Source organism: Saimiri boliviensis, chromosome 1 (assembly GCF_048565385.1).
Source record: "Saimiri boliviensis isolate mSaiBol1 chromosome 1, mSaiBol1.pri, whole genome shotgun sequence".
Classification (NCBI taxonomy): Eukaryota; Metazoa; Chordata; class Mammalia; order Primates; family Cebidae; genus Saimiri; species Saimiri boliviensis.
In genome coordinates, this window is record NC_133449.1 from 137855675 (window position 1) to 137881831 (window position 26157).

The 26157-nt window shown below is 44.1% G+C and overlaps 1 protein-coding gene across 1 annotated transcript in view; it reads right to left on the bottom strand.

Annotated features, from left to right (window-relative positions):
• The window catches only part of VAT1L (vesicle amine transport 1 like), a 178018-nt gene extending 153937 nt beyond the window's left edge, over positions 1–24081 (bottom strand). The window contains exon 1 of the mRNA XM_003938073.3: positions 23722–24081. Within this exon, the coding sequence (XP_003938122.1) occupies positions 23722–23954 (233 nt within the window). The 5' untranslated portion in view covers positions 23955–24081. The remainder of the gene's footprint in view (positions 1–23721) is intronic.
• Between the last annotated feature and the right edge of the window lie 2076 nt (positions 24082–26157).

Here is a 26157-nt window from a genome sequence, read left to right on the forward strand (position 1 = left end):
GGATTTTTCCCAACAGATGTGGTTCTAATGTACTTTCTGGGCTGTTTTGTTTGTTTGTTTGTTTGTTTGAGATGGAGTTTTGCTTTTGTTGCCGAGAGTGAGACTACATCTCAAAAAAAAAAAAAAACAAACAACAAAAAAAAACAGCAGTCAAAGAATGTTTGGAATAATGGATACATTTCTAAATTATATGTGTAGGCTCCCAAAGGTCCAACTTGAATGGTTAGTGGTTATCCAGGTCATTTATTAACTGAAATGTTATCCAATAACATGGCCAGTTCCTTCAGAGCTTGGGGAGACTGGGGTACAAATCCCAATTCCACCACTTCTACCGATTTAACCAGGGAAAAGTTAACGTAACTTCACCATGACTCAGTTTCCACATCTGTAAGGTAGGAGTCATGACAGTACCCACTTCACGGGGTTGTTGTTGAAAATTAATGCAAGTAAAGCACTAATGTGGCGCCAGGTACGTAGTCAGTATTCAATACATGTCAGCCTTGAAATTTGCATCTGCTGTTAAGAAGGCAGAAGTATATTTCAGGAAGACTCTCATTTTAAAAAGGGTTAAACAGTTCCAGAGCTGGTAAGGGAAAGCTTCAGCTATCTCTGAACTTGACTTATATAAAATGGCCTATTTTCGGATGCAAACAAATAAATAAAGCATCACCATATAACACTAAAGGAAGTTTCTACATCCCAAATCAAGAGCTCCATCTCATTTTATGTATATTTTAGCTCACTGTGTTTTTCTTTGCATGAAAACCAATGATTTCCCAATACCCTGTTGGAAAAATGCTAGAAGAAATTAGTTTCCATTTCTGCAAACATGACAGCCCCCTGGAGAAGGCCTCATCTTCGACACTTATGATGCTGCTCGGCTGGGCTGCCTTCATTCGCCAACCAACGTGAACTGGGCCCAGTGATGGCAAACTGAGAGCCAGCCACTTAAATTCCATTGAGAAGAGGCTAGGACTGACTTTTCCAAAGCCTGTAGCACCCCGTTTCCTCAGTGAGGCATTCAGCAATTGTGTCAGGTCATGGGGAATGCCACCTGTTTTCAGGAAGCACGTGTATTTTGGAGATGGAGACTACGATGGGTCAGTATTGATTATCTCCACACAAAGGGGATGTAAACAATTGTTCATAGAGTTCCCCCAAGTGTTGGATCAGATCTGTTTCTCCTGAGATGGTTATAGCTAGCTTTCACTGAGGGTTTAGTTTGTGTCAGGAACTGTGTTAAGTGCTTTACTTTTGTTATTTAAAACTCATCCACAGGGCGCGGTGTCTCACGCCTGAAATCCCAGCATTTTGGGAGGCTGAGACAGGAGGATCATGAGGTCAGGCAATCAAGATCATCCTGGTCAACATGGCAAAACCCCATCTCTACTAAAATACAATAAATAAATAAATAAATAAATAAATAATAAAATAAAATTAGCCAGGTGTGGTGGTGCGCACCTGTAGTCCCAGCTCCTCCAGAGGCTGAGGCAGGGGAATCCCTCGAACTTGCGAGGCAGAGGTTACAGTGAGCCGAGATTGTGCCACTGCACTCCAACCTGGAGACAGAGTGAGACTCCATCTCAAGACTCATCAATACTCCTCCTATGAGGTATGGAATTATCATACCAATTATTCAGATCAGAAAACTGAGACCCAGAGAGCTTAAGTAACCTGCTTGCCATCACATCTTTTCAAAGTGTCAAAGTCAGGATTTGAATTCAAGCAAAGTCTAGAACCTGACCCCTTAGGCAACACACTTTCCCTCTTTATGGGTAACTTCTCTATGCCCTGCCCTTGCACATACAAGAGCCACGTTTATAGCTCTTTATATCTTCCGCCTTGCAGATAGTCGATGGCACCAACGTGGGCCCTATATTGGAGGAGTGACCATTTATAATCTAGATAGGAACCCTTTCCTTAAACTGAATAAATGAGCTGGTCCAAGAACTGGGTATTCTCTCTAAAACTATGAATTGGGAAACACACATCAAGAGAATGACTTAGCAACAGAAAGGACGTCAAAAGACAGAAGTTAGTGAGAGAGACCTAGCTGACCTGAGCTTTGGGGAAGCATACATGAAAGAGCCAATAGATGGAAGAATTAAAAGAAAAAGCAGGAGGAGCAACAGAGTCAACCCAACACCCTGCACCAGGGTGAGGCTTTGCAGACTTCCATTGCTGGGTTCCCTAGAATGAGCAGAGGCCCAGTCTCAGGGCTTGGGGAGGTCGACCTCCATCACACCTCCTGATCTCTGATTTCCATGAGTTCCTTCATGACGTCACACGTGTGTTTATAGCAGAACCTCTTTGCTTGGGTTACCTGTGTGGTTCTGTCACATGAAATCAAAAAGAAACAAACTCACATGAATACCATCATTGACCAGTCCCAGTCACCCATTGGGACAGATGTTATTGACTCTTTTTCTTCAGACAAAACAAATAACGTTGTTTGTTTAAAGATAAGTTATTTACCCAAGGCCACACAGATAGTAAATAGAGAAATCTATGAACTTAAAAACTTAGATCTAATCCTTTTCTTTTTCCACAACAGAAAAACAAACAAACAAACAAACAGGGGCTTTTTAAGCTATACATTTGCACAATTGCAGTTTCCAGTATTCTCTAAGATAATTTGATTTTTACTTAGAATGTTTTTGGGGGTGGCAATGACTGTGCCTGATGACTCAGGCCCACAAGGGAGTAAAATTTTTATACAGCTTTTAAACATTTGAGATAATTGCACACACACACAAAAATGGTGTTAGAAAATGCCTGAAATAAAGTTCTGCTAGGTCATCCTATTTTTCTCAAAGATTGGTATAATTTTAAGAAATAATATAAGACTGTCTTAGCTTTCCTCCCATGTTAAATTTTTAGTCAGAGGCTAGGTTTAAAGAGTTATTGTTGACACATAGCATCCTGAAGGAATGAAGACAGAGGTTTAAAAAAGAGACCCTGAAAGCACAGAACATAGAATGAAGGATCTGAAGATATGTGAGGGAGGAAGATACAGGAAAACTGGGGGGCGGTTCCTTAAAATAGTAACACTTTCTTAAATTTGTATAGCACTGCAGTTTACAATGTGCTTTCATACACATCTCATTGAACTTTGCAACCAGTTGAGAAAAGCAAGAAGGGAAGATATCATTAATCCCGTTACATGGATGTCAACATTGAGCCTCAGATAAGAAAACTGACTTGTTACAGGCAGCACAGTCAGTACATGACAGTGACAGAGCTGTGACTTGAGTCAAGGTCTTCCAACTCCTTGCTTATTGTATATCCCATAACACCATGAAATTGCAAGTAAATCAAATGTTACTAAGATCAAGAATTTTAAGATTCAGGGATGGTCGAGCATGGTGGTTATGCTTGTAATCTCAGAACTTTGGGAGGTTGAGGAGGGTGGATTACCTGAGGTCAGCAGTTTGAGACCAGCCTGGCCAACATGGTGAAACCTCGTCTCTACTGAAAATACAAAAATTAGCCGGGTGTGGTGATGCACACCTGTAGTCCCAGCTACTTGGGAGGCTGAGGCAGGAGAATTGCTTGAACCCGGGAGGAGAGGTTGTAGTGAGCCGAGATTGCACCACTGCACTCCAACCTGGGCAGCACAGTGAGACTCTGTCTCAAAAAAATAAATGAATAAAAATAAAAATTCAGGGACAAGAAGATTAAAAGGAAAAGTGAAAGGAAACAGATGCAGGTGCTTGGTTTTCGTCCCTGTGCTGCCATCAGTTAGCAGAGGAGCTTGGCTGAGTCCTGAGGTCTTCTCCAGCTCCCATACTCTTGTTTGTTTGATGGTCCTTTATCCTGTGGACTCTGTTTCAAATATTATCAAAATCAAAGCTTAGATTGAGAGGGTGGCCTTCAGAAAAATACACTGACTTGCATGCCTAGACTCTGTATAGGAGTTAGAAGCTAGCCTTGGCCTCTATACTTTCTTTTCTGTTATCTAATAAGTGAGGAATATCACCCTGTAAAATCTCCTGAGAGACGTTTAGCTGCCTTTATTTTTGTCCTACCAAAGTCAACAAACATTGCTCCCAGGATGATACAGCTACATGTTAGGTATTAAGGGATGGAGGGTTTTAATCTCTATTTTGTGCAGGTGAAAGGAAGGTGAGACCTAGAGAGAATACAGAACCTTGTCTAAGGTTATAGAGTTGGTACCAGAACTGGGAACGTAAGCTCTTTTCACATGACTGCCGAGCTTGAGCTCTGCATACCAGGCTGGAGTGCAGTCATTCTGTCATCTATTAACCATGGCAGGCTGCTATGTCTTCTTGTCCCCAAAGCCTATCATTTGGATTTTTTTTTTTTTTTGGTTATGCTAACAATATCAAATGAAGACACACTTCATTTCTTAAAAGACATTACTAAGTGGATAACAAAAGAATCAGCCCAGCTATAGTTTATTAGTTTTCCGATTTGAGGTGAAAATTAACTCAGAAGAAGGAGTTTAGCAAGGAGGATACAGGTAGCATTCAGACGCTCCCTTGACTTTTATTCTCCTGGCAAAGGAAGGCAGGGGTTGCTCTTAAGAAAAGATCTTAGGCCTCTTTCTATCCTGTTCCTTCCTCACATTGTCAGTATCCCCAGCAGCAATCATGAAAATCCAAACAGTGTCAGATCATTAAACAAATATCTCTCTTCCAAAGCCTACTTCTCTATTGATGCAGATTATAGAACCCCATCCTATATTTTCATATTACACTCAACGGAAATCCCAAGTCTTGCTCTGTTATTAGCTCAATTAAGAGACAGATTGCTAAAGAATCTTCAGAAACCCATTATTAGATTGGTGCAAAAGTAATTGCAGTTTTTGCCATTACTTTTAATACTTACTGTAGGGATTTTATTAACCATACAATTTATTACAACATATATTTATAACTTTATGAAGACAGTACTTTTTCTTCAAATCTCAGCACAAGGATTGGCTTTATGAATCTTACAGGGCCAGTACAGTATAAACACTGGTTATGTTTCTTTCTTTGCATTGGCTGTTAGGAAGCTCTGAGCTAAATTTGTCACCTTCATTCTCTATATCATCTTTTTGTTATTGCTGTTTTTCAGACAGAGTCTAGCTCTTCACCCAGGCTGAAGTGCAGTGGTGTGAACATGGCTCACTGCAGTTTTGACCTCCTGGGCTCAAGTGATCCTCACGCCGTGGCTTCCCAAAGTGCTGGAAAGTGCCAGGCCACTGTCCCCAGCCTCTATAGCATCTCAATACTCAACTTCATCTTCACCTCTGAATACTTTGGAGTTTCCATTTTTTTAAATCCTTACATTCCATTACCAGTATTACTAGTATTGTGAGTCGTTCTCAAATTTTATTTATCAGAATTTCTAGCAGGGCTGGTTAAAACACAGATTGTTGGACCCACCTCTAAGTTCTGGACTCAAGTAGAACTGGGGCAAGGTCTCAATTTTTTCATTTCTAAGTTTCTAAGTTATGCTGATGTTGCTGATCTGAGAACCACGTTCAGAGAATCACTGATTTATTTTTATTTTTATTTTGTAAAGCTAATTCAAGTCTTTTCCCAAATGAGACAGTACAAATTAAATGGTTAAATAGAAAGCAAATGAAAAGATCTCACTGTCCTCTTGGGCAGTTGAATTTTTTATCCTAGTCCAGAGGATTATAGTTATCCTTGCTAGATTTGGTGTTTTTAGATTAAGTCCTTCATTCTAATTTGTGTGTTTCTTGAATCCTCTTTCTTTTATCAAAAAAATTAATTCTCCCTCCTGAATTCATATCCTCTGAAAATGTGGTTATCATGGCTTCTACATCCAACTTGCTTATAAAAATATCAGATAGGCTACCCGATTCCTGGGTTACTAAGATGTTTGTGAAGACCATGAAAGATGTCGTGGAGGAAATTTAAAACACAAGGCTAGCTGACATGCTTTCTTCTAATCCTGAGTGCTCATGATTCTATGAAATAGCTCCAAGACACCTTGAAGTTGTGTGCAGTGAACTCTTTCTTTGTGGATGACGGCAGTAGAATCCCTCCCTCTGCCCATAGCATCGACTGCTGAGAAGAGAGGGTAAGACTTGAGTACAATCATTTTTTTAATGCATGTCAGGATCATCATGACATTTGTTTTTTTCCTGAATGTGCACATCCTGGCCCCAGCTCTGAGAATCTCTTTAGTGAAAGCACACACTCTCATGTGCTGTTGGGGTTGCAAAGGACCACTTGAGTAGCCCAATGTCAGCTGTTCCCATGGTAAAAGAAGGATGCACACTTTCTGAGAGGGCTTTGTGACTGTTGGAGGCATCTCCACGAAGCAAACAGAAATCTGACCATTCTAATTTATCTGATGATGGAGGATGGTAAGGAAAATAACTGACTTGTGGCTAGTAATTGTCATAGGTAACTTTTTTTTTTTTTTTTTTTTTTTTTTTGCGATAGAGTCTTGCTCTGTCACCCAGGCTGGAGTGCAGGGGCGCAATCTTGGCACACTGCAACGTCTGCCTCTGGGTTCAAGTGATTCTCCTGCCTCAGCCTCCTGAGTAGTTGGGACTACAGGCATGTGCCACCACACCCAGCTAATTTTCATATTTTTAGTAGAGACGGGGTTTCTCTATATTGGCCAGGCTGGTCTCAAACTCCTCACCTCAGGTGATCCACCCACCTCAATCTCCCAAAGTGCTGGGATTACAGGCATGAGCCACCACACCCGGCCATAATAGGTAACTTTTATGGGGTGCTTTCTATGTATCAGGCATGGTGTTAAGTGTCGTTTCATTTTACAACAACCACAAACAAAGCTAAGAGATCAACAATATTATCCCCATTTTACAGAGAACAAAATCAAGGTACACTGAGGTTTACAAAGAATCAGATTTACCTGGTTTACATGCTTGTGAAAGCAAGCAATGTAAACCCAGGGCCTGTGCTCTTGACGACTGTACTTTGCTCTCCTAGAGAAAGATAATCACTCAGTTTTCCCAGTTACAAACACAGGACCCCTCCACTCAACTAGCACATTGAGCACTCGCTGTATACTATGCCGTATACTAGGTAGTGAATGCTCAAAGTTAACAAGGGGCTCCAAATTCTCATGGGGAAACAGAATCATAAAAGCTGATCACAATACGATGATGAGTGGTCTTCTAGAACAACGGTCTCCAACGTTTCTGGCACCAGGGACCAGTTTTATGAAGACTTTTTTTTTTTTTTTTTTTTTTTTTTTAACATGGAGCAGGGGTGTGGGGATGGTTTCGAGATGATTCAAGCACGTTACATTTCTTATGCAGTTTATTTCTATTATTATTACAGTGTAACAGAGAGTGAAATGATCACACATCTCAGCATAATGTAGAATCAAGTGGGAACTCAGAGCTCGTTTTCCTGAACTAGACGGTCCCATTTGGGGGTGATGGGAGACAGTGACAGATCATTGGACATTGGGTTCTCATAAGAAGTGCACAGCCTAGATCCCTCGCATGTGTAGTGCACAATAGGGTTCATGCTCCTGTGAGAATCTGATGCTGCCACTGATCTAGCAGGAGGTGGAGCTCAGGGAATAACACGGGTGATGGGGAATGGTTCCAAATAGACATGAAGCTTCACTGGCTTCCCCGCCGATCACCTCCTGCTTGGTGGCCCAGGTCCTAACAGGCCACGGACCAGTACTGGTCCATGGCCCAGGGACCCCTGTTCTAGAGTGTATGCAAGTGCTCATGTAGCCACCACGGAACGTGCTGATGTACAATATAACCGTGAAGTCCAAACATCAACCTGCAGAAAATTCTCCCCAAAGACGTATTCCTAGGACTCCTCTGCCATCACCAAAGCTAAGTTTAAATCTTTAGCTTTAGCTGTCTGGTTCCTCCTCAAGAGGTTTGCTTGACCTTGGCCCTTAGTTTTTTCATCTCGACAATGGGATAAGTAACATACCCACCTTATGGGGTGTTGTGTGGATTGCATGGGACATTGTGTGTAAAGCAGAGTACCTCGTATGGTAAATGCTCAGTAAATATGAGCTGCTATCTGCGTCACTGTCATCGCTATAACCCAAAGAAAATGCTATAGGTCAGACTCCCCGGAAAACAGACTCCGAGACTGAGATTTGCAGCAAGAGGTCTGATAGGGAGAGTTCTAGAGGACAACTGGATGGGAAGGAGGGAAGCTGGATGGTGGAGAGCGAGAAGTTGAACTCTAACAGACTAGTGAAGAGGTCTCAGTTCATCCTTAGAAAGTTCCAGACATAGCATGGTTCCTTGAGTAATTCTGAATCAAGGCAAAGGGGACTGGGCCTTTGTACCCCCGCATCAACTGGTCGGGAACAAGGGCTGCCCCCAGGGAGGGAGTGCAGACTTCGGCAAGGAGACTTCCTTTGGCTGAGAACAATTCCTCAGGAGAAACCAGCTGTGAGCTGTCAGCTGCCATCCTCCCTGGTAGCTGGGGCAGTGAGCGCCGGGATTCTAAAAGGATGCTTTGGGGTGGTGCACACGAACACATCCGCTACAAGGAGAGTGGTGTCATCTCTCCTTTCAGGGTTTATTCCCTTGTGATCACAGAGTAGCTGTCGCTGATGGTGAATTTTTATGAGACTACTTTGCACGGTGGTCCCTGAGGAGGAAAGATCTAGTGTTTCTTATAATGAATGGTGCAAAGGCAGGAAAAACAATGAGATCTTTAAATAAAAAACTGAAAGAATGAGAGGAAAGGGAAAAAACCTGCTAAGGGAATGGGCGTGCCTCTTGCTCCCAGTCTCTCAGCCTCTCTGGCCCCATCCTGCCTTTCCATGGAGGGGAGAAGACAGCAGAGTGGCCATGGCTTGATTTCTCCCTGGAGCCACCAAGGACCAGCGTCCCCATGGAGAAACGGTCCATTTTTGTTATGACATGACAGCCGTTTCCTAAGATATGTCTGCTGATAAAAGTAATGTTTAGTAAAAACAGTTGTTTCTGTAGAAAAACAGAAAATGAAGATTAGAAAAATAAAAAGATCAAGACATTTTTAAAAAGGAGGGGCAGAGGCTGTGCGCAGTGGTTCACGCCTGTAACCCCAGCACTTTGGGAGGCTGAGGTGGGTGGATTACCTGAGGTCAGAAGTTTGAGACCAGCCTGACCAACATGGCGAAATCCCCTCTCTACTGAAAATACAAAAATTAGCCGGGCATGGTGGCACATGCCTATAATCCCAACTACTCAGGAGGCTGAGGCAGGAGAATTGCTAGAACCTGGGAGGTGGAGGTTGCAGTGAGCTGAGATGGGGCCAGTGAAATCTGGCCTGGGTGACAGAGCAAGACGCTATTTAAAAAAAAAAAAGGCACAGACTAAGGAAAAAGAAAACAGGAAAAGGAACAAGTAGATAAACTACCAAAATACATGCTGCATTGGTAAACTGCTTGGGGAAAATCTATGAACAATCGCACTCAGGGCTTTCTAGGTGTCTATGGGAAGTCACAATGCTGGTGGAGAGGCAGGCATTGGGGAAAACGCCATTGAATTCCCAATAGGAAGCTTATACCAGCCCTCTGCCTGGGAACTTTAACCAGCCCCGCATTCATGGCTGCCAGTTCTGGGCAAAGCCAAGCAGACCTCATGTAAGGGTTTGTGCCAAGCGAAAGCAGCAAGGGAAGGTTATTCTCTTTGGTTATTCTCCTCTCATCTTGCTGATAATATGTTCATCAAAGCACTTAACTCCCAATCCACGTGGGTCAAAGAAGCAGATGTTTGATTCATTTTCTCATTGCCCCAGAACGGAAGCTTTTGTTTTTGTTTTTAATCTCAATTGAAAACTTGAAAATGCCTAGGAAAATAGGCATTGATCTTAGAAAATCTAGGGCACAAATCTTCTTTTTTCTTTTTTGATTTGCTCAAGCGCCCGTTTTGTTATCTCAAGACTGCGAGAACAGACTGACACAAATTTGCTAGGGAAGGGAAAGTTCACAGTGGCCAAAGCAAGGACACCGTTTATGCAAATCTCGGATGGCAGCTCTTATTTGAGAATAGCCAGAACTGTCTCGGATGGGTCTTAGGAGTCACCTGAAAAATCCACCTGTGTTCGATCAGAGGCTGGAAAGGGTACAGTGGGATGCTTAGGCTCCCCTCCCAAACAGCCAGCCCGTGGCTCTTGACACTGGTCCCCTTGGTGACCAGTTCCACATAACCCTGCCCACGCTCTCTGACCACTGTTTTAAGGTAAACAAGCCACTGCAGCCATGGGAGACACATAAGAGTTTTCCGACCCATTTGTTTTTATTCATCATTTACCACTTTACATGAGTAGTGCTGGTGTTGTCCCACCGAGATCCCTTTCTCCATCATCTATGCTGGGGAAAAGCTGGGAGAAAAAAGTTCTCTTTGCACTGAGAGTTGATACATTTGTACACAGCAGCTGGGGCTAAAGACCACCACCTTTTCCAGCCTCAGGAAGGAAGCTCATTGTAGCAAAAGCACAGGAAGCTAACCCATGAGGAGAGAGAGGGTACAAGATGGACGGGAAAGGAGAGGGGTAAGCCTAGAATCCCAGGGGCAAGCTCATCACGTGATGGCCAGCATGGCTGAAATAAAGAGAAAGGGGAGGGAGAAAGTGACTTGGCAGTGATGGTAAGGGTAAGACAGCTTTGGATACAGTTGTACGAGTTATTTGTTTCTACAGTGTCTGAGAAAAGAAATATATTCAGATCATATGTCCGAATTAGTATTCAAAACACACCTCAGTAGTATTTCCAACAGAGAACAAAACAGCCAAGGAGACATACTGAGAATCTAAATGTCTCGAGCCAGTTTTCAGCAGAGACAGAAAAGCAGGGTCCGAAAGGGTCGGAAACAAGCATTCCTTGATGCTGAGACAACTTTTTTGACTTTGAGACCCGGAGTTATTTACTCTCAGCCCCTCCTTGGGACACAGCAGGAGGTATTTATTCCTAAGGTTCCTGAGAAGGTTAACATTTTTATGCTCCATGATTGATGTCGACCATGGCATTGACTCTGAACAGGTGCTCAGCAGTGACTGGCTGCACAGAGCATTTAATGTCACCCAATTTAAATTCAGCAGACCCCTCTGTGTTTTGGAGTTTGGCTAGGCACTGATGTCACAACAGTGACAATGACATCTCTGCTTTCCAGGACTCAGAGATCAACAAAGGAACGGCTACACAGCATGACAGTTCCACATGAGGAGTCTATACAAGAGTCACAGCTAGCTTAGAGAGGGTAGTTCTTAACTCACATGACTGGGATCAGGTTCTTCTCACAGAAAATAAGACCGAATGGGCATGCCCCTTGCTCCTGTTCTCTCAGCCTCTCCAGCCCCATCTCATCTCTCCGTGGAGGGGAGCAGATAGATTGATCATGGCTTGATTTCTCCTCAGAGCCAAAGAAGGACAGGGTCCCCATGGAGAAACAGTCCATTTTTGCTGCAACACGACAGCTATTTCCTAAGACATTGCTCTTGATAAAAAAAAAAAAAAAGAATGTTTAGTAAAATGATTGTTTCAACAGGAAAAAAAAAGGAGGTAAAGACGTGAACAGCCATGTCCAACAGAACACTCCGCCATGATGGAAATGTTCTGTCCCTGCTGCTGTCCAATGTGGTAGCTACTTGGCCACATGTGGCATTGGACACTTGAGACGTAACTAGTGTGACCAAGGAACTGAACTTTTAATTTTAGTTAAGTCATATTCGAGTCTAACGGAGCATAAGAAGGAGGCAGTAGCAGCATCCTACCCTATTATCTTCCCTGTAGACTATGAGCAACTTTAGGGCACATGTCCTGTCTTAAAATCCACCTTTCAATGTTCAGTGCTTAGCACAGGGTACATTAAAGGGACAAAAATTTCTCCCCTGAAGGTGTAAGCAGGAAAATACCTAGGAATGATCTGAGCTGTCTTCTTTCTTTCCGCTAAAGAAATCACCTCTTAGCCGTGCTTGGCCGGCAGCCCTGCTGTGTCCACTGCTGTCATGGTGAGAAGAAAACTGAGAAGATCAAAGGCCTGCCTGATTGATTCGCTTCAAAAAAAAAAAAAAAAAAAAAGCAAGGATTTACTCCTGGCAGATAAAAGACTAGATATGAAAGGTGAACAAAGATGGCCAAGAGATAACAAAAGCAAGGATTGAAAGTCTGGAAGGGTTTGAAGAGAGCACGAGAGAGCAGCAGCACCTGCGGGAAATACACAGGAAAAGAAAATGTTTGAGATTTTTGTCCGCGCCATGAACGGATCAACTTTAGTGTTTTCTAAAGGACTCAAGCCTTTGACAGTGCTTTTCAATTGTTTTGGAAGCTGGGTCTCCATTCAAGAGCAAACGGGCCCAGCTATCTGAAGGATACAAAAGGAAAAGAGACTAGGAAAAGGAAAGAAAATGGTTAAAAATGCAAAAGGAAGATGTGGAGTCTCCCAGGTGTGCTGCTGGCTGAAGACAGACAGGCTGAGGCTCAAAGCGGTGTCAGGGTGAAAACTGCCTTCGCTGCTCATTTCTGATGAAGTAGTAGTCCCAGAGACATGGACTGTCTGTCTCTCTTCCCAGGTAAGAGAACGCCTTCAAATCTGAAAGGACTGTTTCAGGAAGGTGGGCGCATCGATGGCTGCGTTATGCATCCCAGGTTCTGGCTGTGAAACCTTGAGTCAGAGTTTATTACAAGGTCCCCAGCTGGCACCATTTTAGTGAGTTTAACTGAGAGGATAAAGGGAAACCAATTAGAAAATCATTCAGACCAATCATAGGAATGGTAGGTTTAATAGCCCCCCATTAGCTGATTGAACTAGGCATAGCATAGATAAATGCAAAGCTTTTCTTTCTGATCCTAGATGAGGGATGCTTTTTGTTTTTATGAAAGTGTGTGCTTTGATGAATAGTCTGGTTAAAGATACAAGTGTGTCTGTGTCGGGAGGAGGGGCAGGAGCGATGGAGATTGAAGTTTGAAAGTCTCACTAGAGGCCAGGCGCAATGGCTCATGCCTGTAATCCCAGCACTTTGGGAGACCGAGGTGGGCAGATCATGAGGTCAGGAGATCGAGACCATCCTGGCCAACATGGTGAAACCCCAACTCTACTAAAAATACAAAAAAATTAGCTGAGCTTGGTGGCACACACCTGTAGTCCCAGCTACTCAGGAGGTTGAGGCAGGAGAATTGCTTGAACCCAGGAGGCAGAGATTGCAGTGAGCCAAGATAGCGCCACTGCACTACCGCCTGGGTGACAGAGTAGGACTCTGTCTCAAAATAAATAAATAAATAAATAAATGTCTCACCAGAGCTCCCTTGAATCATATGGCTCAGACTATCTGGGGCAGGGGGGCTGCCCTGCAATGTGTCTATTTGCATGACGGGCAGCTATGTCTTCTGGGAACAACAAACCTTATCCTAAGTGAAGAATGAGTTGGAGAATACAGCCCTGGATGAAGCTGGCTGGGGTCTAACAGTGGAGAGCTGGCTTCTGAACATGGTTATTTTCTACCACTCAGGCTCTCTCTCAGTTCTAAGGGCTCCTGTCCAGAACGAAGCAGGGGTAAGAAGCGTGAAAAGCGTGGGCCCTGGAAAGTGTCAAACTGGTTTGAAGCCAAGCTTTCTGTAGCTTTTTTTTTTTTTTTTTTTTTTTTTTTTTTTTTTTTTTTGTGATCGTTAGCAAGTTCTTTCACCTCCTTGATTCTTTTTTTTCATCTGTAAAATGTTTGGTATCGCCAAGCTCACCATAAAACACTTAGCATAGAGCTTGTGGTACATGGAAAGTACTCAATAAAGGCTATTATGGGGCCGGGCGCAATGGTCCACACATGTAATCCCAGCAATTTGGGAGGCCAAGGCAGGCGGATCACTTGAGGTCAGGAGTTCGAGACCAGCCTAGCCAACACGGTCAAACGCCATCTCTACTAAAATATAAAAATTAGCCAGGCGTGGTGGTGCCTGCCTGTAATCCCAGCTGCTAGGGAGGCTGAGGCAGGAGAATCACTTTAACCTTGGGAGGCAGAGGTTGCAGTGAACTGAGATCACACCATTGCAGTCCACCCTGGGCAACACAGACTCTGCCTCAAAAAAACAAAACCAAAATAAGGCTATCATGATAATAGTGAAATATAATTAATGTATCTTTCCTATTAATTCCAAACAGTGGGAGCATTAAATATACAAGGTAGCACGTGCTGCTTTGTAACCTTCATTAGGGGAAAATGAGCCACAACCCAAGCAGGGAGCCTGACTTTCCATCTGGAACAGCGAGAAAATGGGGATGTATTCTGGATAGCTTTAGCATATGGCAGCGGGAAAAGAACAAGGCGATAGGAAAGGTTTAGAATCATTTGGGGAACCAGGAGAACTGTGTTTCTGAGGACCTGTGCAATACCTCCTAGGCCACCCTTGAAACTATCTGTGGGTATTGAAGGGTGCAGTTTGGGGGGCCTGACGTCCCCAAAAGGTAGGGACATAGTCGTAGAAATACGGTTTGTTTTATGATTTTAACATGCAGGTTGGTAGGCCTTAGAGTCCCCAGGTATACATTACAATCCCATGTATTGCAGGGTGCAATACATGGAGAGGAAGAGGGAGATCTCCAGGAGCTGATATGTGATTTGCAAAGGAGCAAATTCCTTCCTTAATACAGGAAAACTGGGAGAAAATAAGTTCTCTTTGCACTGGGCCTTGCTAAATTTGTACAAGGCAGCTGGAGCTAAAGGCCACCACCTTTTCCAGCCTCAGGAGCACATGAAACTAACTCATGAGGGGAGAGAGGATAAAAGATGGAAAGGGAAGGAGAGGAGAAAGCCTAGAATCCCAGGGACAAACTTATCACGATGGCCAGCAGGGCTGAAATAAAGAGAGAAGTCAGGGAGGAAGACAGTGGCCTTCCTTCTAAAGATCTCTAAGCCTGGTCCAGTTTCCAGCACACAGTAGGAGCACAGTGTAGTTTGGTTCTATTTCCTCTCTTGTTCCTTCAGGAATTAATCTTGATCTTCTTGCATATGCCATGACACAGTGGCATATCCCACTTGAGCTACTTTTGAGATCAGGGTTTGTACTCTTTGGAAGAGACAGGTAGAGTCTGAATGAGGGACTCCATTCCAAAAACTTTCTGAAGCATGGAGGGACCTTTTAATGTCCTATTTCTTTGTACCTCCTCCGCACCATGAATACCTATCAAACACATCTTATTTGACACGCACTTCTTTTATTCATTCATTCAACAAATATGAAATGTGTCAACATCCTTGCTAGGCACTTTAGGTGCATTATCTTTCTCTATACCCACACAAAAAATTTTACCCCATACATGGTATTATCGTACCCATATTACAGATGAGCAAACTGAGATTCGAAAAGACTAAATCATTTTTCCAAGGTTATACAGGTTGCTAAAATGATCAGAGCCAGGATTTGAATCCAGGCTTGCTTTACTTCACACATTCACTATTTTATAACAAAGAAGCATACGGCCTTTCATCTGATTTGGGTGTATGGCCAGTGCCAGGTTAAGAAATGAATCACTGTCATCCCTTGCTCAGAAGATAATTATCCCGGATTAGGCTCTGGGGACCATAGTTATTTAGAGAAGTCAGGGAGAGGACCCAATGCTTTGGCTTTGGGTTTTGTTTGGTGAAGGACTGTTTAGTATGTCCCTGGCTCCAGGAAAATGCTGGGGATGAGGCGTCAGGGTTCATTGACAGGAGATTGAGGATGGACACTGACTGCAAACTCTCATCAAGGAAATACCACGTTCAAAGATGAAACAGCTTCTTTCACTGGAACGTCGATTATGTTCTTCTGGGCCTTCCAACATAAAATTCACTCATCTGTGTACCATGGCTCCAACCAATTTTCTGTATGAGATCACACACAGAGGAATCAAACTAATTTGAGATTGCATGCTCGCCACCCTTTCCTGTGAAGAGTCTCTTCTCTTATTATACTTTTTCTTCTGTGACAAATGCCAAGATGTCCAAAAGGCTCTCTCAGGAAAAGGAAGTCCCAGGAACTTGGGTGTCATTGGGGCACTATTTCTTCATGCCTGGGTGAGCTCTGCTGTCAGTGTTGAGTGTCAGTGATGTGCCCACAGTGTGGGATTTGACTCCTTTGAATGAGAGTGAACCAAGCTCCAGAGGCTGGATTGTCTACACACACCCAGGTAGCAAAGAAATCCCTGCAGCAACCCATGGGTGGGGATGCAGGGGCTGGTGGGAGGACAACAATAGGTAAGTCAAAATCTATTTCCAACCCTGAAAATTGGATGGACAGGCAGCTTCCTACTCACTGGCCATACACCCAAACCAGATGAAAGCATACCTTAAAAAAAAAAAAATTGCGGGGCACAGTGGCTCATACTAGTAATCCAAGCACTTTGGGAGGCCAAGGCAGGCGGATCACCTGAGGTCCAAAGTTCAATGGTGAAACCCTGTCTCGGCTAAAAATACAAAAATTAGCCAGGTGTGGTGGTACATGCCTGTAATCCCAGTTACTTAGGAGGCTGAGCCAGGAGAATCACTTGAACCTGAGAGGTGGAGGTTGCAGTGAGGCGAGATTGCACCATTGCACTCCAGCCTGGGCAACAAGAATGAAACTCTGTCTCAAAAAAAAAAAAAAAAAAAAAAAAAAGGAAAAAAAAATTGCCAGGTGGCGTGCGTGGCTTATGCCTGTAATCCCAGCACTTTGGGAGGCCGAGGCAGGCAGATCGCCTGACATCAGGAGTTCGAGACCAGCCTGGCCAACGTGGTGAAACCCAGTATCTACTAAAAATATAAAAATTAGCTGAGAATGGTGGCAGGCGCCTGTAATCCCAGCTACTTAGGGGGCTGAGGCAGGAGAATCACTTGAACTTGGTAGGCAGAGGTTGTGGTGAGCTGCAACTGTGCCACTGCACTCCAGCTTGGTGACAGAGTGAGACTCTGTCTCAGAAAATAAAAAATAAAAAAAAAGAGAGCTAAGCAACTTGTCAAACACACATGGTTAATAAAGGGCAAAGCAAAATTTTAACCCGTGTCTGTCCGCCTGAAACCAAAGCCCAGCACTTTCCAAAGGACAGGCAGCTTCCTACACGTCTGCATGGATTCCCTGCCAATGCTGGTTGATCAACTAGGTAGAAGGAATAAACCTTTTCTGAATGGACCCATCCACCTTCATTCCTGCTTTTCCTTCAGGCTCTTCCTTTTGATCCCAGCTTATTTTTAATTCCATACTTTCAACTGCCCAAAAGTTTTAATCCTGAGAAAATACCTGCTACAAACAAGTCATCAGAATTACGACAACAGTGTTGATTTTTAGCAAATTAAAATGTTCTAAATGGCATATTTAAGCTATTTATTGTTAAGCTGTTAATAAGCTGTTAAGCTATTTGCCATTTACTTCACTTTGACTTTCTGAAATTATTTCTGCTTGGATGTCAAGTATTATTATAACAAATCTTAATTCCTGAATCTTTTTTCCCCTCCATTGTAGATTCTACCAATTGTTGCTTCTGTTAGTGGGGTTATTCTTTGGTGGGTATTATTATTATTTTTTAGTAGCAGAATGGAAAAAATTGGAACATAGAAATATGTGAAGATACAGACCGAGGGAGAAGGGACACAAAAAAGAGAAAAAACAAAGGCTTCTGTAGTGATAGTGAGATCAAAATATTCTCAGGGCGCAAGATGGTTAAGCATAAACAGTGGGTTCAAGTGAAGGGGTCAGAGCATATTTCTTTGTTCTTATGAGATAGAAGAATCACTGATTCTAGGTTTCCTTTCCTCTTTAAATCACCAGGAAAACAAGAAGTCCAATTCCGTTATTGGATAAAGAGTGGATGGTGTCACTATCCCCAGTCCTCATCCACAAGGACTCATTTGATAAAAGAATGCAAATTTCATTAAATAAAAATGACCCCCGAGCTAGCACGTCCATGTTCTCATCATCAAATGAGGCTTAAATGTGACTCAGCATGGAGTCATCCTTTCCTGTCAAATCCGGATGCTTCTATCCAATACAGAGTGATTCAGAACACATTGTTCCAATCTCCATGTCAGAGCGGCTCCTGGCTTGGCTATTAGAAACCCTCTGAGCAATGTCTCAGTTTTACAAACATCTGTGTCACTTAACCTCATGGACTCTGCTTGTTTATCTGAATAAACACAGGGAATATCACGTTGGCCATCTTTCATTGCATCAATCTTACTAGTGACAGTTTGATGCTCTGCTGTTTTGGGATAACTTAAACTCAATTTGCCAGTGTAGCAATGGTCCGATCAAGGTAAAGGAGGCAGAGGAAGAAACGCAAGTCTCTTGAGTGGATTCAAGGAGTGGCGATTATGTTTAATCAGCATGGGTGTTCTGGGTCAATGGTCATAATAACTCCATCTAGATGGATCCCCCAGAGCATCCCACATACTATATCCCATGAGTGTAGACAAAAGGGATGTGGTACAGAGACACAGTGGCTGTTTTGGGGTGGGAGGCAGGATGGTACTATGCTATTTTGAGTCTTACCCATTGTACTTCAAATCAGTCAAATACATTCCTGACTCTTTTTCTGTATTCCTGTCTCTGTGTCTGTCTGCCTCTCAGTGTCTCTTGGTCTCTCATGATTTGTGTGTCTCTCTCTGTCTCTTTCTCTTTTAGGTCTTTGTCACTGTGTCTCTCTGATTCTCCAAAATGTAAAGAGCCCAGGAAGAAGGCACACTTGGATTTTCACATGGCTCTTCCACTTAGAGGTTTGTGATCCTGATATGTCTGTGAATGTCAGTTTTCTCATCTTTAACTGGAGATGGCGATACCGATTTTGTTGAATTTCTATTAGGATGAAATGAAACAAAGAGTGTATTACAACCAGCTCATTTCCTGGCTCACAATAACTTGCCAATACGGGTTGTTTCTTTACCATCTCCCATTTACTGTACCCTCATGACACATGTATTAGAATCCCACCAATCTGGAAGCTTTCTTCTGGTGTGGCCTGCCCTCAGCCCATTTTTAGATCAACCAATGGAATTATGACTGGCTGGAACTGTTTTTCATCCAATTGGTCTCTTTCCAGCAGTTTTATGTAGCCTCTTGCTGTAAATCACTCTGGGAAAATAAATGTCCCTAATCCATTAGTGCCCTTCTACTGCAAGCCAATTTGAGCCACAAACCAGAGAGGGTTTGTTAATGGCCACTTAAATACATTCCTGCAGCCCAACCTGGAGACCCTCTGCCAGCCTAAAATCCTAGCAGCCCCTGTCCAAGAGACACTCGACTGTGACAAGACTGATGTCAGCATGGCACAATTCTGACTTGTATCTGTTAGGGGCAAACCACGCACCTTAAGACAGTCCCAGTTTATGATTGTAGCTTTGCCTGTCTAGGAGTAATTCTAAATAGTGCCCTGTTTGCTTTCAGATGAGGTCCAGTTTGTTTGAGACCAGCCTGAGCAACATAGTGAGACTCTGTCTCTATAAAAAAATGCATTAAAAAAATTCACTGGGCATCGTGGCACATGCTTGTGGTTCCACCTACCCAGGAAGCCAAGACAGTGGAGGATTACTTGGGCCAGGGAGATCAAGGTGGAGTGAATCATGATCACACCACTGCGCTTCAGCATGGGTGACAGAGCAAGACCCTGTCTCAAAATATAAGAGTTCCAGTTTGAATAATAAACTATTAAAAAGTATCTATGGCAACCATAAGTAAAAGTTTAGATAATAATGGTTATCATTTTTTGACTACTTGCTATGCCTGTCTCAAAATATCAGAGTTCCAGTTTGAATAATAAACTATATAAATTATCTATGGCAACCAAAAGTAAAAGTTTAGATAATAACAGTTATCATTTTTTGACTACTTGCTATGCACCAGGCATCCTTATAAAGGTCTTTGTATATGGCTTGTCATTTAAACTTCATTACAATACTATGAAGGGGGATGCTATTATTATCTCCATTTTATAGTCCAGGAAACAGAAGTTTGTTAACATGTTCTTAAGAACAACATGGCCAAGGCCAACTAGAAGGCACTGTTTGTACCTCACTCAGTTCCCATCTGTGGGTAGTGTGCCCATCCCCAAACTGCTGGCAGTGTTGGCTGCTCAAGGCTTAGAGCCGTCCTCTTCCCTAGGGAATTTTGCTCAGTCAGATGGAAGCCAATTCTGCTTGAGAGGCTCCATGTCCCCACTCAGAAAGCAGCCCACAGCCAATGACACACAAGCTTCCCTCTGTTCCTTGCTTTAAGGTGGAACTGGCTGCAGTGAGATCTAGCTAAGACCACATCCTTGCTTAGCTCCTTCCTCTGCTCTAGCCTGCTTCCCTTGCTCCCATAATCCTAGAAGCATGCTTTCAATAAGCCACCGGAGACCTAAGACATCCAGTTTGCAAGTAGCAGAGCTGGAACTCATATCTAGGAAGCACTCTTAATCACTAAGTGGATATGACATGATATTGCCTATACATGATTAAAATGATGGCCTCCAAGCTGTCAGGTCACCAAGCAGCATATACCACACTGGTCTAGATATGGCAACAACGGTAGTCACAAAGAATACTACTTATCAAATGCTGACAGCAGGCCAGTCTCTTTATTGCATGTGATTCTCTCAACAACACCATGAGGTTCATCTTATTATCCCCACTTTCAGATAATGTATGGGAAGTTTAGAGACATTGAGACACGTCCCCCAATGTTACATGGATAGGAAGAGGGGAGGCTTAAGCTTATATCCAAGTCCATGTTTCTTCAGAGGCCACATGCTTTTTCCGTCTGATCACTTAAGTCTCTTGTGGCATAAAGCATTCAATGAATAATTGGTGAAATTGATCTGCCGTCAAAACTGACATTCCAGAAAAAATTTACACAGAAGACTCTGCTATCCCTCCAATCTTGGCCCCAGCAACAGTTCTTTTTGAGCTGCATTTGACCAAAACGTCTCTACATTCTGGAGAAAGCCATACTACGTTGGGAATAGCCAGAGAATGTTCTCTTAAGCCAGACATAAAAAGAGCAAAGGAACCATCTTTGTTGGAGAAAGGAAAGAAAGTGAGACTACATGCTAAAGGAAGAATCACATTTCTTATGGTTTTTCCACCGAACGAGCCAAAATGGAATAAAAGGAAAACAGCAAAGATTTAAGGAGAAGAGGAGTCAAAACCTAACTCTACTATTGTGTGATGTTTTTGGCAAATAACTCAATGTTTCCAAGCCTCAATTTGCTCTTCTGTTCTATAGGAAACATACCCATCTCATTGGCCCATGAATGAAAGCGGGTAAATGATATAAAATAGATATTTCTTTGTGCCTCATCTCTTCCATTTTCATAAAATTTATAGCCAGCTGGGACCATCATTCCAGGTTTAACTAATACTGGTTCAAGTGGACGATGCTTTATTCTAAGCAAAAAGCATACCCTATTATGACAAAAAGGTTTCTATTAAAAATAGAGAGCAGATAAAAGGGAGACCTTCATCCAGGAAGCCATCAGCTGATTCATAAAAATACAGAATGAGTCATCCTGGTTCCCAAGGCTAAAACTTATAATCAATGGGCATGTCTGACCAGCCAATCCCAGCCCAGGGGAGAAGGAGCTGCCCAGTGGGCCATCTTTACAAGCCTATTCCAATCCTTCCTTGTAAAACCATTAACTCGGCTTCCAGCTTGGTGAAAAGAAAATCAATCTGGGCTATTTGCAACACTGTATTGCAAATGTACCCGCAGCCTGGTTGGCTTTTTGAACAACTGCGGTGGGGGAAGTGCAATGATTCCTCTGTGTGTGTGTGTGTGTGTGTGTGTGTGTGTGTGTGTATGTGTTCAGCTCCACTGAAGAACAGGCGTGTGCATCTGGCTTTGAAAATCAATCTCTTGGCCTTCATCCTGACATTTATTATTTCAAAATGCTTCAGTTCCTATCAGCAATTATGCCATTAGCATAAGACTGGAAAACACAAACCCATATGTACTGCAGATGATGCTCTTTCCTTTAAAAAGTAGTTTTATCATTTTCACTCTCTAAATATATACTCTAACACAGAATCCTAGATGCCAATCCTCAATTCGGATGAAGAGTCATAAATTACATACACATACATAAGTAACCGTATGTATATACGTGTATATACATCTATATGTATAAGTGTGTGTATACAGATAATATTTTTTTATGAGGTGGTTAAGGAAGGAGAATTCTAAATACATGGTTTTAATTTTCCTAAGCAAAAGCTCTTCCACTATCAAGTGAAGAAAAATAATGACCCAACAATCCCCCTCCAGGCTCTTTCCTCAATCCATGCATTCGGTGATAACTTATTTAGGATATGAGTGCGCCAAACAGCGTGCTAGGCATTGTAGGGTAGGGGAGTGGGTTAGGCTTTGGAGATTTAACTGTGAAAGGGCAGTATAAGCTCTCCTTCTGGGATCAAACAACTTGGTTCAATAAGAGTTCATTGTATAGGATCCTCCGGTTTGCAAAAGCCTCTTCCCTTACCCTGAATTCCCCACAGAGGCCCACAGAGTGGTGTTGAGTCAAACCTGACCAGCTGCATACGTGAGCAGCAAGGCAGGGATCGGTGCCTGCCTCTCCCACTAGCTGCCTTCTGATCTGGCAAATGAAACCTGCGTGTGCTCTCAAGGTGGTGAAGGGGAGGGGACTCTCCTTTGCATTTCTCTTGCCTCTAGATCAGGTCTAGATCTTGGGTTTCTGATGTAACCTAGGAGCTCACGGACTGGCTGCTGCTTTGGAGAGCAGTGTGTACTGGGATGGCGAGGAGGGACTCAAGGAATAGGCTCGTCTTACCGTGATAGCAGCAAGTTCCCCTTACAAGTTTCACATGCAAACCTAGTATTGGGTCCAGTCCGCCTCTGCCGGGCAAGCCCTTTCCAGAACTTCAGGGAAATGATCTTACAGTGCCCGCACACAGAGACGCTTGAACTCTCCCGGGGAACCTCGGTTGAGCGTGAGGGCCTAGAGAAGTTCCCCAGGGCGAATGGAGAGTAGAGGGCAGCTTAAAGAAACGGGAACAGGAATTCCGGGGAAACTGATCATGGTTTTTCACCCTCTCGGAAAACAGAGAATGCATAGGGGGATGGAGAGGGTTGTGCTGCAGCCCTGGCCTCCCTGTTCACCACGCCTGGATGCACCGTACGTACCCTCTTGCTTCCTAGCTCCTTTCTCTGCCAGGCTACGGGGAAGAAAGAGTGCAGGACAGGAGACCTAGCCCTACACCCTCTCCCAGGCCCGTCAGGACAACAGTATAGAGGTGAAAAAAAGATCGGGTATCAAATTCCCGGCCAAGCCACTTAGTGGCAGCTGAGTGATCTTGGGCAAATCACTCATTCTTCTCTGACAGGCGGCTTTCTTACCTGTAAGGGGATCATGATGGCACCTGACTCATTAGGTCCCAGGAAGTATTAAATAAGATCGCACGTGTTAAACTACAAACGGCGGCTGGCACAGAGTGGGCGCGCGGTTCTTAACACATGTATTTTTAATTCTGTTAACCATCAACCCCCCTATGCGGAAGCTGAGTTGTCCTGTCAGACTGAGCACTACCGTAGCGCAATCTTCCAGACCCGGGGTGCTGGGCGCCAGCATTCTCCCCGCGCCCAGGAGCTCATATTCTCTTCCCGTCACCCCTAGATCTGGCTTGGGGAGGCCACCCTTCTGCATCCTCCCCAGCTATGGCCGGGGGAGGCTCTGAGACCCGGGTGAGGGCGCGGAGCGGGTGCGCGCGGCTGCTCTACCCGGGCAGCATCCGCGGCTCTCCCACCCATTCCCCAGCGCCCAGCGCGCAAAAAAGAGAGAAAGAGAAAAAGGCGCGGATACTGGACCAGGCTTTGACGCGGATCTTGAGCTCGCCGTCCTGAGGCTCCGGCATGGCCTTCCTGGAGAGCCGCAGCTTGTTGAGCCCCCCGAAGCCGGCCAGCACCACCGCGCGCATCTCCTGGGCGTCCCCGAGGCGGTGCGAGCCGTCGCCGCCGCCGCCCTCCGCCGGCTCCTTGCCTGCCTCCTTCTCGATCATTTGCTCGGTCTCCTCCGCCTTCTCCACGCCTTCCTTGGCCATGGCGCTCTAGGGCGCGGGGCGCGCGGGCTGCGGTGGCTGCGGCGCTGGAGGACTGGGGCTCCTCTTCCGCGGGTTCCTCCTGTTGAATGTGGGATGCTCGGCTGTGCAATGGCTGCAGCCTCTGCGAGCGCCGCCGCGGTCCACGGCCTCCGCCGTAATCCTCACAAGAGCCGTGCCCCTAAGCACTCCATCCCGCCCCAGCCCTCTTTCCTGCCCAAATGAAGCCTCAACTCCAGTTCATGAAATAGTCCTGAATTAGACTCAGGATCACGACCCTAAACCCAGATCTACCGAAGATCTCTGACTAAAACGAGCCTAGAGAGGCCACCTTGTCATTCCACCACCCCTAGCCCCAGTACTTGGTTATATACGGCACAGACTCGGGTGCCTTGAAATGGACAGAGATGAATGTCTGGGCCTGGAGGATGCCATCCCGCGACAAGGTTGCCCTCTCTCCCTTCCATCTGCGGGGCTGGGCGGGATAGCCGGGAAATCGGGTGGTTTCTCAAACAGCCAGTTCTGGGTGGAAGGGCGGAGAGGTTTGGAAAGCAGGGAACTAGAGACCCGGCTCACTGCCCTGTAGAGCCCAGTCCGGGGTCTTTTCACTCCAGACCTGCAGGGTCAGCCGGGATGCTCTTTCCTGGGTGTCACCAGGGGCTTATTCTCACCACCCAGACCATTTCGGGCCAGTAAGGAGGTTCCAGACAAGAATCCTGTACCAGAAAGGATTCGTGTTCTGATCCCCAGAAGACCAACAGTGTGTGTGTCCGCTCTCCAACACGCACGCACATGCACAAAGTAGTAACTGGTATTTTGTTTTATGAGGCTCTTAAAAAAAAAGAAAGCTCATAGAAAAACTTGGTTTTTCTGAAATAAAATGACAGTGACGGAGGTGGTTTTCCGAGGGCAGTTTAAGGACAGAGAGGCAGTTGAGGACTAGGTCTATATTCTATTATGGTTGCTATGAGATTGCCAGCCTTGAGAGCTTGAGCAACTCATTCAACCTTCCTGAGCCTCAACAACCTCATCTATAAATTGGGTACATTAATTTTTTTTTCTTTATTGTGTGAAGTGCTGGGATGGATAAAATTTCAGTAAGACATGGTCCTCGTATTGGAAAAGCTCAATTTCAGAGCATGAGACAGGAAAGGCACAGTCAAGAAATGTGACACAATGAATTATCTAAGTGCTGCCTCTTCTCTGCCCACATTCTTCCTGTGCCTCACTGCTTTAAATGCCCTGATCTTCTATTCCTTTAAAAAAAAAAAAAAAGAAAAGAAAAAGAGGATTATTTCCCCTCCTTCCACAGGGCTCTGCACCTGCTGTCCCCTTGGTCTGGGGTATATGTTCCATCTCCTTTATCTGGTGTTAACTCCTACTTCATTCTCACCTCTAGGGTCCATTCCTTGTGGAAGGAACTCCAACCTCCAGACTGGTATCCTCTATGACTATAAACGCTCATGTCCCTTCGTAGCTAACATTTATATGTTTATCTGATAGTATCTGTTTCCTTTAACCAACTGTGAACTTCACGTGGGCAGGAGCTAGTTCTACTTTTATCCAGTGTGGTTTTTCCAGGGCTTAGTACATGATTGGTACATAGTAGAATATGCACAGAAACAGCCTGTTGAATCAATGAATGGGTTAGTAAAAGTGGATGTTGTGGGAGCCCAGAGGGAGGAACCAGTAACTGGTCCAGAGAGTTGGAATTCTCATGGAGGAGGGAATATTTGAGCCAGACCTTGAAGGATGAGGTGGGTTCTTCTGGCAGAAAAGGTCACAAGCTTGTTCAAATACACAGAAAGGTAACAGGTAAAAGTGCTTCTGAGATGCTGGCTTGCTCTGTGTAGGCAGAGCATTGTATTTAGCAGTCATTGTAGATGAGGCTGAAGGGTTGATTGGGAATAGCCTTTGAAAGTTCTCACATAAGAATTATAAAATTTAAGACATAATCACAGAGGCAATTGGTGCCATTAAGGCTTAAAAAACAAAAACATGGGAAGAGCATTACCAGAACTGCATTTTAGGGTAATAACTTTGACAGTAAGTGGGTGATGGATTAGATGATAGAGTTCCTGGAAGCTTGGAAATCAGTTAAGAGACGAAGTGCAGACCAAAAAACAAACAAACAAACAAAAAAACAGAAAAAAGAAAAAGAGAAAGAAACAAAATAAATGAGAATGGTCCCAACTGAGGCGATGGC